Below are 14,699 nucleotides of genomic sequence, written 5' to 3' on the forward strand. Positions count from 1 at the left end.
CTGTAGATTAGTGTACCTCTGAGGGTGGAGTTGTTGCTAATGTGGATTAGGAAGTGCATGTGTTCTGTGTTGTCGATAGTGTGTTGGGAGCTGGTGGTGAATTCGATGGTGTCCCTGTGTAGGATGGCGATGCCACCACCTGGCCTGTTGAGGCGGTCTTTGCGTTGGAGTTTGTATCCCTTGGGGTGGCGATGACTATGTCGGGTTCTGAGGAGGGGTTGGTCCAGGTTTCCGTGAGGAAGGCAATGTCAGGTGAGTGTGATGAGGTCCCAGCATTCTATGGCATGTTTGTGAAGGGAGCGGGTGTTGAGGAGCAGGCAGTTGAGGTTTTTGTGGTGGGTGGGGTTGGTGTGGTGCATGAGGGTGTTGTTGCGGGGTGTGTTCTGGTTGTGGGGTGGTGTGCTGCGGGCTGGTTGGGGTGGGGGCAGAGCAGGTGTGTATTGTGTTGGGGGTGTTGTGTTTGTTGTCGGGGGTAGCTATGGTTGGTGTGTGGTGTGAGGGATAAGGAGCAGGAGAAATGACAGGTGTGGCAGGTGAAGGGGCTATGAGTGTGTGTGGGGCTGGAAAGGCTACAGGTGGGGCGAGGGCCTGGGTTGAGTGTGTGGAGGGTGAATGGGAAGTAGATTAGTCTGAGGGGGCCAGGGGGACTGGCGCTGGGCACGGTCTTGGCGCAGACGGGCTTGCCTTTGGTGTGCCTTCGGCTGCCATAAATGGGCAGGAGGGAGTGGCAGCTGGGAGGAGGGAGGTCTGGGCGAATGGGAAGGCTGGGGGGGTTGGGTCTAGCAGCGGCGGGAAAAAGAACAAAAGGAAAAACGGACTGTGAGGAGGTGGGGGGAGGCGGGAGGGGCCACGGGGACGCAGCGGCAAGGGAAAAGAGTAAGAAGCTGGAAAAAAGACGGTGAGGAGGTGGGGGGAGGCAGGAGTGGCCACGGGGACGCAGCGGCAAGGGAAAAGAGTAAGAAGCTGGAAAAAGGACGGTGAGGAGGTGGGGGGAGGTTGGACGGGGTGCGGGGACGCAAGAGAAAAGAGTATGAAGCTAGAAAAGGGATGGTGAGGAGGTGGGGGGAGGCTGGATGGGGTGCGGGGACGCAAGAGAAAAGAGTATGAAGCTGGAAAAAGGACGGTGAGGAGGTGGGGGGAGGCGGGAGCGGCCGCGGGGACACAGCGGCGGGGATTTTAAGCAAAAGGGAAGGCCAAGTGGAGGCAGCGCGGGGCGGCGGTGCGAGGAGCGACCAAACTATATACTTATCTTGCCACCTTTCTGTAGATCATCATACTGGGGCTGGAGGAAGCAGTAAGCAATAGTTCCAGAGCTGGAATGCCTTTGAGTCTCCAAACCTACAGACTTGGATGTTTTAAGGACTTTCACCAGTTCTTCTCTAACCTTTTCCCATAACGAGAAAGGTTGACAATGTACTCCTGAAGTAGAAGTTCGTCCAGGGTTGGGGAAAATGTGGTTGGAGGTAAAGCAAACTTGTAAATGCTCAATAGATTTTCACATGAGCACATCTTCACATGCAAATGTGCTTGTGCTAAAATACAGTTCACAAATGTTTTCTAGGCGTACAATTTCCTGGTCTACTTCTGTAAGTTTTTGTGAATTCATGAAAGCCACTAATTCAAAGATATACACTATATACCATGTGCGGACTTTTATGACTTTCGTTAAGAATTGTGTCCCTATTTAGTTCTGGTGTTAACAAAGACATTTTGTTTTTTATTAAACTTCTATTTCTATCTCTATCTATCGGCTGGCTTTACTGCGAGTGATCGCATTCTGCTCTTCCGGACCAAATTGGCACACAAAGTGGTTTTATTCAGTGCCAGGAGTCACTGTGGCAATCAATGGCGTAGCAAAACTGGAGGGGGGCCTCATGCAAAGAACATGAAAACTTCCCACCCCTACCAGACTTTCCCGGGGCAGATGCTGTGCTGAGAGGGTGCCCTGGAAGGGGTAGGGGTGAAGGGGGGCTGGGGTTGGGGGGGAGGGAAGGGGGCTGCTGGGCCTTTGTTACGCAATTGGTGGCAATGTGTGCTTTTTGAGGCAAAATACTTTTTTTTCTTTTTGCCAGTGTTTGTTACAATGGTGAGGGCCAGGCACCTTCCATCCCAAAAAAGTGTTATAAAAGCCATGGCAAAACAAGACGTGCATTGATAAAACCGAAAAACTCACAAACCATGTCAGATCGGTTGACTTTGCCAGTGCTTGTTTATTTTCATGCTTTCCATAATCTTGTTGAAAATGGTTACACTGATTTTCTATTAGGAATATTTTTTGGAAATACTAGCATATTAACATTTTTTTAATTGATGCTTCAAAGAATGGCACCTAAAAGTTCTTACTAGCGTAATGTTTTTTCCTACCTACATTTTTTTCTGAACATTCTATTTTGAAAGCAAAGAATTATCACTCACGCTTACAAGCTTTTGCAAACCATGCAATATGTCCGTACTTGTGACATTAGCCAAAAAATAAAAGGATCCACCATTAAATGCCTACCGAAGACTCCCCTCTTAATTTCTAACACACCACTACAATGTATGTACCTAGACCATTAAAGTCCTTTACATTTTGATGGTGCCTACAAATATATTTTAGCCGCTGTTGATTCATACTCCAGATTTCTGTGTGTGTGGCCACAACGATAGGCAGATACTTTAACTCTTATCGGGACAAAAGCAGTTGCAGCATTTCTCTCGGACCAGGACCCTGCCTTTGCCTCCAGAGCATTCAACGACACCATGGCAAAGATGGGTGTTCAATTGCTTTTCTTGTCTCCATATCATCCTGAGGAAAACGTGATTGTTGAGCAGAAAAACTGAGACTTAAAGCAATCCTTAACACCAAGAGTATAAGGTTCAGGTCATAATTGACTTCACCACCTGTATGGAGTCCAAAGAGCACTATATAATCTGCCCAGAAGGTCTTTGAGAGGACACACCCTATATGAAGTCCTGTTTGGGTTACCTCTGTGTGCCCCAGATCTTGATGCGTCTGGCACAGTGACGGCAGAAACACCTTTTGACATAAATGAACGTCTCCCTATATTGCAGGAATTACAACTGTTGTGTGATGAAAATTCATCTACATATGCCGCCACCTTGAGAATGAGGGATTTGCCACCAACATCCGCAGGCAGGATTCTTAAAGTTGGGGATCTGGTTTGTGAAAAGATTTCTGTGAAGGAGTTTGGCCCATCCTGCAGAGTACCGGTTCCAGTCCTAGGAATACACAGTACTAGAACTGTCATTCTACCACCGCTGTGTGGTTCTAAATTTCACCATGTGGCCGATCCTGCACAGTAGATGATGACTCTTGGGTAGTTCCCTTCACATCCAGGAGTTACCTCTTCAATTGCTCAGAAATGCTGAAATTATTTCCCTGAGTATGGGGAGGGCTGAGAATGAACTTTTGTTAATTGCGGTCACCACATCATTGACAAAAAATGTCCATAATTCAGATTTGCACTCTTCAAATGCATCTGAAACAAACCACCAATGGATACAGCTACCATTTCCCTTTCACCTTCACTGGCTCCAGTTTTTGCACAGACTGCTTCTGGTTACTTTGCCGACATTGACTGCTTTTCTTCAAATTCGTCAGCACCAACCACAGTACCTGTATCAAAAGCATGTAAGCTCTAAATGTGGCTTAGATGTATTTATTTGGTTCATCCATGGTATTATCTGTGGTTACTTCCAACTTTGTTCAGCTCTCTGCTTTGGATTGGTTTTGTCATCGTTTTCTCTCTGCTGATTCACAATCATTAACTTCCTGAACGCTCTGCTGTTAAACTGGTGGATGAGGTTTTAAAACCTTGCCTATCCTCACGTAAGGTCCAAAGATACTTGTCCCTTGTGAACATTTCAGCTGTTCCAGTTCCTGATGGGATTCTGTGCGGTAAAGTACTATTTGATATCTTTGGCCCTACTGAAATAATTTAAGTTCCATATGTTATCAAAGTATCTGAATTATATAATTACACAAGGTGTTATATCTGATGACTGGGATGTAAAAACAGTTGCTTCTATACTTTGATCTTGAATATTACACTATATTTGAAAGGGAAGATGTTTTTATGCAGTAAGTTATGGGGAAATGTTTTATCTCCATCAAGGACATCATTTTCTGTGCCAAGCTGGTACCCCAATAATAGTTTAGAATTATATACAATGAGAACATTGTTAAACTCCACCAGTGGGGAGTTCAGAAACATAATTAGAAATGTTTTCTCATTTACTGGGTGGTATGTTAAAGATGATGCTGAGTCTTATTATTTTAAATTGCCACCATCAAAAGCAAGAAAAATATTGCTGATACACACCAAATTGATTTTAGATTTCTTTGTTTCCCAGTTGGCTATATAATGTTAATATTGGATGAAGTTGATTGACTTAAGAGTGAATGGGAAACAAGAGATTGGCAAATACAGGGTAGGAAGCTTTATTTAGAGCATGCCCTATTCAGTTAGAAATTATGATTCTCAATGACACAGTAAAACAAACAAGTTGTTTAGACTTGGCGAAAATAAAATAAATGAATGTGCCCAGTTTTCCCTCAAGAGCTAAATTTGATGATTGGCCAAAAGATTTTAAATGTTACTGAAGAAGAGCTCAGTGGTTGGGTTCAGAATGGCATCTTTACCTCAGCACTTTCAGTTCCCAACGGGTGGTTATTGTGGCCAGTGGATACAAACGGTTGTCATGCGTGTTTATTAATTCCACACTGGGTTTTAGAGCATTGACCCTTGTGACGTCACCACACTCCACTCTGGTATTGTAACAGTATACAGCGTGGGCAAGCATGGTCAACAATGGTTAAAATCTTCCACATTAACAGCTATCAAAGAACACCTTAGCCTCCTTTCAGAAGATAGACTTACAAGATTTCATGTTAGGTCTTAGAAAACCATGCATAAAATGTTTCTCATATGCAATATATAATTAAATTTAGCAGCTTTCCCAAAAGGAGGCTAGAGATAGATCAGGAAAATTTGGAGAAAGTACTAGCTGTTGTTAATGGTCTGAACACATTGCTCATCTGCATTTATAATCTAGACAACATTGTGCCTTCTGCGGTTGACATTATTCAAAATGACACACCACTTTTACATCATGGACCGTCAGCTTGGGTCCATTACGCAGTTGAGTGGGAAGCTACAAGTTCTTAAAAATGGCCACGTGCCTTGGCAGCACATTCATTCTAATGGTTATTTGCCGCATTTAATTTGACAAGGAAACAGATAGGTGCAAACGAAGCTAGTTAAATCATACTTAACGTTACAAAGTTGCCTTTTACTGTGGCAGAACTTCCATTGTCATTGTAGGTAATACAAGAAGTGATTAATCTGCCCATTTCAACATTCCAATTCACTGCTAGGAGACAGTTAAATCCATGAGGTGTGGGAGCTACCCTTTGATTACAGATGTTTCAATAGCATCAAAGAGGTCTTTCTTAGCAGCAGTGAATGCAAGACTTCTGTAAGCCAATCGATGATTTGTAAACAGATCTCCTTGCACAGAACATGCAGTGCCTCAATTGCAAATTTGGCTTGCTATCTGAATGGTATTCCGGTGCCTGTGATTCACCAGGTGTTTCAGTTTCTTTCGAATGGGAGTTACTTGATGCTGAGCTATCAAAGCTGCAGTGGAATGAGACCAGGCAATGCTTATGTCATTTTGGTCTCTCAAATTGTGACTTCTTGCAGTAACGTACTTTTCCCTCCATGCGAGAGATAAAAGTACCAGGTACACGGCCTCATATTGCTACTTATAATGTAAATTTAGACAAGCTGAGCAGACTGAAAGCTCTTTTGTTTCAAAAAGACGTGGCTCTTACATTAGCCTGAGAGACATATAGCCTCCAAGTGGTGAGGTCATCTGCAGAGATACAGTCTCTATTAAGGACCAGCTTTCCTAAACACTGTTGGTTCTGAGTTTGTTAGCACTTTCCAGCTCGTTTTTGGAGTTATACCTTCAGCCATCTATTCACTCTTTTCAAGTGTTTTTGGAAAATTCCTAATAACTTTGGCATTAAACGGTGGTATCCTACTGTTGCTATTTATTTGCATTGGCTGCCCCATCTCAACAATGAGAAATGATGGCGCTCCCACCAGCCGACCTGTGTCATGATCACTTGATGCAGTACTTTGGAGCATCACTCGTGGAAGAGCTGGACAGGAACTAGTCACTGTAATTTCAACCGGTCCTTCATTGTGTGCAGCCCATCTTTCGCTGCTTGTGGTGCCCTTTCCAAACTGCACTAGAGGTGTGTCTTGCCTTACAAACATGTAAGTTCTTTTAAAAAATGTATTAAAACGTATTCTGCAATCCTTGTCTGTCTTTGCATGTGTGAGACTTATGCAAATGAGAGAAAGTGGGAAGATCTGTTCTACCACGACTTCCTTGAGGAGTAGGAGTGTCATGCGTCAGGCTTCCACAAATCATCTTTACTTTCTAGGTTGGGTGAGCTGCCTTTAGCTAGCTGAGATGGTTAGGCCGACACCCTCCAGTCAGTGTGGGACCCGCACGCAGTGGTGTTGCCGCCCAAAACCAAGCAGTCTTACCGCCATGGTAAGAGTCGTACGACATCAGGTCCAGCTCATTTCCTGATGGCAACCGATTCATAGCTACACAATTGAAGAGCTCATCTACAAGACCTGGAAGCTATTGCCTATCTGTTGGAAAAATAATGACATCTTCACATAAACTGGAACTCAAAATTGTTAGATGAGGCCTTCGTTCATTTATTCCTTGCAGGTTTGGGCAATTCTTTAGCACTCAGCAGAAAAGACAATACAAAAACAATGTTCTGTATAAACATGCAAGGTAGTACCAGATTGACAGGTCTTCCAGAAGACTCCAAACATATCTGGAATTGATCTATCAGACACAGCGTCTTGCTAACTGCAGAACATTTGGCTAGAGGCGAGCAGTTCATTGGCGGATGCACTAATCATGATAAAAGCTGTTATTTCATAAATAGAAGCAAAGCTAAGATCGGGTAACTATGGTCTTCAGTTATATGGAGCAGATGGCATTGAACTTGTTTGCATCATCACAGAACAAGACATGCCTGTTGTTGCCACCAGGGTTGAGGGGAATGCTGCTTTTGATGTCATGGCCAAAAACATTTGACATGCGTCTTTCTGCCCCTTCCCCTGGTTCCGTCACTAAATATACGGTGCAAAATGATTCTCGTAATACCAATATGGCCACTCCAGTATCGTTCATCGATGTTTCTTATCACTCAGAAAGTCACTGCATTCTCTTGAGCATCCAGTGGGATCTTCTCTCCAGAGAAAATGTCTTCATCTGTGTCTACAAGGTATAGCTAAAATGCTGGTGATTGGTACCTAAAAACCACAGCGTAATGTAATATTTGAGTACGACAGAGCAAATACCTATGAATGCATTTTCTTCCTGATTACTTGCGTAAAAGATAAGACCGTGGTGTGTGTGGAGTACAAATGTCACTTCATTGATAATTTGTACTTTTTTCTGTTTGTATCTTAATGTGGTTAACCTCTACTTGTGATTCTCAAGTCCTTTTGTTCATCTTCATCTTGTAATTGTTAATTTATTTGGTAGCTGTATGTAGTTAGTTGTACTTCCCCCATTGCAGAGGACGTGAACATCTCATCCTCTGTGTAGAGAGAGAAAATCCTCCCAGTTTTTTATCGAAAGCTGCCTTTCTGTCGAGTACCAAATTCAAGGGTACACCCTGCAAAAAGTCCTGACAACCCCTATTTGGTTTACAGGGCTTCCTTTGATAATCCTAAGTGCTCTATTAGTGGTAGTGTGGTAGCGCAGCTTCGGCTTATAGGAGGGTCGTGCTAAGCATTTGTTACTCACACAGTCCATAAATGATACACACACTGAAAAAGAAGACTAATTTATAGAAATAACATATTTTTTATGTATTTTTAGATACCAAGATTGATATCGGGTAAGTACTTTTGGAATTAAGAATTTTACAAGGAAACACAAATAATGCAGAAATAATGGTTTTGAGGCAGTAGCCTCGAACGTGGTAATGTTATCCTATGAGAGGAAAAGACATATACTGCATACATGTATATGCAACTGTTTGTCGTAGGGGCCCTTTAGGACTTAAGATGCTGGGGGGGCCAAGGACCAAAGATCCGCCAGCAGTTTGGGTTTGCCTGCCTGGTGTGTCCAGGTGTAGAGGTGCTGGTCATGTTGGTAGCCTCAGTCGTTACAGGAGTAGAAGTTTAAAGAGACCTGTCAGATTGACAGAGGCTACAAAGGGCACTTAGGAACAAGTCCAGCGGAGCCCAAAGAGGGACTCTGCTTTTGGGGACTTCTAGGCCAAGGGGACGCAGTCAGAAGTCGTGATTGTGGGCTGTGGGCTCAGGTGCAGAGGGGCTTGGTTAGTTGGTCATTGGCATTGGAGCCTATCCCGGTTCTTGGATTGACCTGGGGGGAGAGAAAACAAGACAGCGGGCCTCATGGGTCCTGAAGTCCCTTGTCAGCAGGTTGGCTTTTGCAGTGGTGGTGTCCGAGCTAGACACTCAAGCAAACGCTGTGGCACCCAGGGTATTAGTGCAGCAGGGCTCCTGGGGGGTCTAGCACCTCAAAACTTGCTGGAGAGATGGGCTGACCTCCTGGAACCACGGTGACCTCCTCCTGGCGAGATGCTTCTTTGGTGGGTCCTCTGGCCAACAAAATGAGGTGCTGGACAAGTGCAGTCGGTGCCTTCAGATGCAGGGTCATGGCTTCTCCACCTCAAGGGAAATGTAAAGTGGTTGTCAAAGCGCTGGATAGTCCTCCGATGGCTTGAGAGGCTGCACAGTGTTCGGGCGAGTTGGGGTGGTGCAGCTGTCGAGGTACTGGCAGCTAGGCAGGGTTTGGCACCAAGTTCAGGGTAGGTCTTCAGTTCTCACAGTGACGGCTCTTCTTTGTCCTCCTTCTGTTACTAGATAGACAGATCTGTTGATCTGGTGTCAAGAGGTCCCTGGAATACTCAATTCTGGGGTGTTAAGGGGAATGTAGTGTAGCAGCTAATGGGCTACTTACCTGTGGGGTGATAACACCTCCTGTATGACCACTTTGTGTGATTACACCAGAAGGATTTTTTTCTCACTAATATCAGACCAGATGGAAGAGCTTCCCTTGTGTATGCATGTATTTTTTAATGAGTGACTAGCAGTGTGCTGACTTCACACTCATTGAAAGTGAAAGCAGTTGATACAATGAGACATTGTCTGCTTTCACTTTGATTCTGTGCTGGGGTAGCATTTCTCATATTCCTGAGCACCGATCGAAGCAGGAGAGGTATGGTTGAAAAAGATCCTGTTTTCCTTTTTCAGTGGTATATCCCCTGCCCCCCGTGGATCCACCCGGTAAGACACCAAGGAGGTGACGATGAACCCACCAGGCATGGGCAGGTGTTCCCCTTACGAAGAAAATGTTAATTCAGCTTTTCTGCCCTCTTGGGGATTGTGATGTTTTTAGGGGTTTTACCCACATTCTGCCCCTAAGGGGAGCAGAAAACCCATTAGTTGCTAAAGCATATTTAAAAATGAACAAAATGTGCGGGGTGGCCTTCATGACTTAAAGGTGTGTGCCCTACCCCTTTAAGGGCGTAGTCATTATGCTCCCGAGATAAAATCTGGTGGGGTTTAACACTAATGTTCCCTCTGGGAGGAGCAGAAAGCCCACTAGAAGTGTAATGAATTATTTAAAAAAAATAAAATGGGGTAGGGTGACCAGCCTTGGCATTGGTTTTTGCACCTACTTCTAAAGAACCCAAATAATTTACTTCCCACCCTGCACCTCCCCAGAAGGGATAGATGAGGGTTTTTTCCTCCGGTCTGCCCACTCCATCAAGGCAGAAAGCCAACTAGACACCAGGGAATTTTTTTCTTCAGAATGGAAGGGGCTGGCTCCCACCCCCCCAGGCATCAGGGTGTACTATTTCAGGCTGTGACTCCACCCCTAAAATCCCCAGTAGTCTTTCTGCTTTCTTTGGGGAGAGAGTTTGGTAGATTTACATTCAATCTGCTTTCCTGGGAAAAGATAGGGTTGGGGGGTTGAAAGCCCTCTATGTGCCAGGGTTAGTTTTAATTTTTTCACTTTTTGAAAAAGGGTGAGTACCGTCTTGTCTTGGTTTCAGCCCCCAGCTTTAAGGCTCTGCTGTCTTTGTGCATCCCCATGACAAGTTATTTTGGGCATGGCTCTCACCTATGGATCAACAGAGAGTGTTAAGATCTTCCTCTCCCTGATGACAGAAAGACTGCTACCCTGGGGTGGAAGATGCAGTGCCCAGCATGGGCTATTCCAGTACGCCTTTCTTTCTCTTACTTTGTGCCCTTTCGGTCTGGTGGTTTTTCTTAAGTTTATTTTTTCACCAACTCTATTTGTTCCTGAAAGCTAGGAAGAGGGTCATCTTAGCTTAGCAAAACGTTTTCTTTTGTTGCTCACATTTTTTGAAAAACAAAAAACGCTGCACTTCAGCACAAAGTGCCCCATACAAAAAAAAAATACAAAAAAAAAAAACTCTGCATTGGTGGGGGAGTGAGTGGAGCCATTGCAGTTTCTTTCCCGTGATCACAGACCCTGCTTCTAGTAAACATTTGTCTAGGTATGTGAACACCATTTTTGTCTGTGTAGATATTTATTGATCAGCCCTTCATCACTAAAGTAAAAGTTTAGTTTAGTTTAAAAGATTTATAAAGCGCGTAGCTACCCAAAGGCCTCCCAGCGCTAAAAAAGGTAAGAAACAGCTTCTGATGCAAAAAAATATTGACTGACGAGGGAAAGAAAATTAGATTGGATAAATGACAGTTTTTAATTTTTTCCGGAATGGAAGTTCCAAAGGTTCTTGCCGGAGTTCTAGGGGTAGGGAATTCCAAAGGCGCGCTGCCTTGATTGAAAAGGAGTTATCTCCCATGAAGACCTCTTAAACCGTGCTATGTGCACTAGCTGGGTGGTGGAGGATCTCAGTGTTCTAGTGGGGGCATGAAGGAAAATGCTTTGTCTAAGAAAGTGGGGTCCCTTGTTGTTCAGTGCTTTGTATATCATGCATAAGGCTTTAAAGTGAATATACTGTTTTATTGGTAGCCAATGAAGGTGGCTAAGGCTGGCTTGGCTGAATGATGTCTCAGTAGATTCATAAGTAGTCTTGCAGCTGCATTCTGTACGACCTGGAGTTTCTTCACTACATAATCAGGAGAGCTGAGGAAAAGAGAGTTGCCGTAGTCAAGTCGCAAGAGTATCGTGCCCTGAATAAGAATTCTTTTGGCCAGAGGTGGTAGCAGCTTGAAGATTTTCCTTAGGGTTCTAAGGAGACCAAAGCAGGAGGAAGAAATCTTTTTGGATTGTTGTTCCATTGTTAGGTGACAGTTCAGCCAAAAGCCAAGGCTCTTTATATGATCCTTAGGAGGAGGAAAATTGCTAAAGGCCTCTGGGTACAGTTCCAAAAAGTTAGGAGTGCCGTTGCCTACGATCATTACCTCTGATTTCCCATCATTAAGTTTCAGTTTGGACAGATTCATCCATTTACCGATGTCCGCTAAGCAGAGGGAAAGATTAGTTAGACAAGGACCCTTGGTATTGGAAAGAGATACTATTAATTGAATATTGTCAGCATAGGTGACCACTGAGCGGTCATGTGGTTTAACTATTTTAGCTGAGGAGGAAAGATAGACATTAAAAAGAGTAGGGCTTAGAGAAGAGCCCTGAGGGACTCCACAGGTCAAGGGAAAGATATCGGACAAGAAAGAACGATCTAAAACTTAAAAGGTTCTTCCTGTAAGGAAAGCGGAGAACCAAGCTAATGCTGTACCGTCTATCCCTATACTGGAGAGCCTATGGCAAAGGGTTTTGTGATCCATGGTGTCAAAAGCGGCACTGAGATCCAATAGAATAATGGCTGCGTGACCTCCCTGATCTAAAAGTTGCCTAGTGGACTCAGTGACTGACAGGAGGGCCGACTCAGTACTGTATTGGGGTCTAAATCCCATTTGTGTAGGGTCTAGGAGTTCGTAATCCTCAAGAAAGCATGTCAATTGCTTATTGACGTGCTTTTCCATGATTTTTGCTAAGATTGGAAGAAGGGCGATGGGCCTGTAGTTACTGAGCAAAGTAGGGTCGAGTTTAGGCTTTTTCAAAAGTGGTTTGATGATAACATGTTTAAGGGATTTCGGCAGGGTCCCTGAGGTTATAGAGTGATTGAGAATCCTTGTCAATAGTGGAGCAATAATGTCCGAGACCAACTCCATAATGGCAGGAGGGGCGGGATCAAGAGGGGATCCTGACTCAATATTGTGGAGGAAGTCTAAAACCAACGTTTCTGTTAGGGGCTGGAAAGCTGCAAGTGAAAGCCGTGAGGACTGAAGGTTAGCACACTGCTTACTCATGGGTTCCTGGTTGGTAGTGGTAGGAAAGGAAGAGTATATATCAGTGATTTTCTCCTGAAAGTAGACTGCCAACTCATTTCTGGGTTCAGTAGAGGCCTCTGTTGGTGTGTCGTCGGGGGGGTAAGTGGGTAAGTTCTTTAAAAATATGAAAGATCTCTTTCTGGGAGTTTGCCCATTGCTCTATTTTGGTGTTATAAAATAGAGATTGGGCAAATTTAATGTTGTCATGGTAATTTTGTAATGGATTCTCTATAGACTTTCTTGGAGGGAATACTATAGTCTTTCCTCCAAATTCTTTCCAACTTCTTAGTTCTTTTTTTTGTTCTAGCAGTTGAGGAGGAAACCAGGAATTACGCTTATGTATAGGCTTTTTTTAAACTTGTCTTAATAGGGAAGATAGAATCTAGAGAGGTGGAAATCCAGTTGTTAAAGGTCTCTACATTTGTGAGATTCAAGTTGTTGTAGTTAGGGGGCGAGGAACAGAGAATGTTATGGCATTCTTTAGAATCAAGTTTTGGCCATTGACGACCAGTAGTTTTTGTAACGATTTGATGACCGGAGGAAGTATCCTAAAGAGGTGTGAATGACAGAAGATAGTGGTCTGCCCAAGTAAGAGGCAAAGGAGTGTGGAAAGAAAGATCTGAAAGATTGCTAAATATAAGGTCGATGGTATGGCCTTTATAGTGACTAGGCCCAATAGTGTACTGAGTAAGGTCTAATGCTGCCAGCGAGGATAAAAGTAATTTTGCGGAGAGGCAGTCTATATTGTCGATCTGGATGTTAAAATCTCCAAGTATGGTTAAGTTAGGGGTTTTACAGAGAAGACTTGCAACAGAATCGGGTAGAGCTTGTAGGAAGCTCGTATATGGGCCCGGGGGCGGTAAATAAGAATCCCGGAAAAAGTGAATGTAGCAGACAAATATAGCGAAAAGGCCATACTTTAGCATCCTGGAATATCAAGGGTGGTGGTGACACATTTAATTGTTTTCTTATAGATAATGGCGATACCACCTCCTCTAGCCTGAGATCTATCTAGGTGGGCAGTCGAATAGTTAGGAGGAAGTTCCTTGAGAGTTTCAAAAGAGGTGGCTTCCTTAAGCCATGTTTCTGTCAGAAATAGGATGTCAGGGTGGTGGTCATCTAAAAGAGTAAAGATGTGCAGACAGTGTGCGGGTTAAGCAGGAACAGTCTGCCTAGATGAATGGGGCTACTCTCAGAGAGGGATGGCAGGACGGGCGAAGGGGTCCAGGGGCAGCTGTGGCAAGACCAAATTACAGGGTCTTGAAGAGCAATTGAGGGTGCTAAGCAAATAGGGGTGTTTTTGTAAGCTAGCAGTTGCGGAGAGGAGTAGACCAACCTTTCAGTGAAGGGTCATTATTTGCTTGTATTTTGGGATTGATGGGTCTGTCTGTTTCAATCTCTGTTCTGCATCTTGCACACTGTATTAGGTCATTATTCTGTGTTTAGGATCATGAAGTGTCACTGTGCCTTTGTGCATTCTATTCTGTGGCCATGTACTCTGTGCCTGGTCAGTATGTTTAACTTTTTGAGATCCCCATAACTATTTTATTTTGTGTCATTAACTCTATGCTGATTCATTATTTACCACGTTCAGCGATGAAGTGTCTTTTTCAGTTTATCCTGTGGGCACTGACCCTCCAACTAATCAGAACGTGCCTGTTTGAGGTTCCAGTGCTTGTTCTTGTTTCATTCTCCACCTAGTCCCACTGGCTGTCTGTGTATTCACCTGGAAGTTAGTTGCCTGATTTTGTTATTTTTTACTATTTTGTACCCAGTTGGTTTTCAGTCTGTGGTTTCAGGCCTAATACCTTTCACTATTTTTCTGGGTCGGGATGAGCAAGTCATTTTTTTTGTGTTCTTCCACATCTTTTACATATAGCTTTTCCTGCCACGCCTCCTCCCCCAACAACTCACAGGCTCTCCATCTGGGTTTGCCTATTTGTGATTACTTTGTACCTCATTTGTTCCCATTTGTTCACTTCAGCCTCCTTGTGTTTTCTGGATACACATCCTAATACAGGGATATCTTCTACCTTGCAGGCGACTGCACAGCTGAAGGAGGCATTCAAAGACCCGGCTGTACTCCTGGCACTATGCGAAGTTCTGACAGGATCACAAAACCCTCAGGTAAGACACACCACTGACTCCAAACTCAGTTATATACCTTAAGTTACCATCTGGACTTGTGCAGCTAAATGTGGTTTGACCACAGATTTTCCTAGCTAAGTTACACTGCCACCTTCAGTCGACCTTTGCTGTCAGTGCTGAAGCAGCTCTAGGCCTGAACTTAGTCGC

General features: G+C 44.1%; 1 protein-coding gene across 1 annotated transcript in view; it reads left to right on the plus strand.

The window, feature by feature from the left end:
- IPO4 (importin 4) overlaps positions 1-14,699 on the plus strand; it is a 1,872,953-nt gene that overhangs the window by 63,531 nt on the left and 1,794,723 nt on the right. The window contains exon 2 of the mRNA XM_069238173.1: positions 14,445-14,531. Coding sequence (XP_069094274.1) covers positions 14,445-14,531 — 87 coding nt within the window. The remainder of the gene's footprint in view (positions 1-14,444; positions 14,532-14,699) is intronic.

The sequence above is a fragment of the Pleurodeles waltl genome, chromosome 6, assembly GCF_031143425.1.
Source record: "Pleurodeles waltl isolate 20211129_DDA chromosome 6, aPleWal1.hap1.20221129, whole genome shotgun sequence".
NCBI classification, from domain to species: Eukaryota; Metazoa; Chordata; class Amphibia; order Caudata; family Salamandridae; genus Pleurodeles; species Pleurodeles waltl.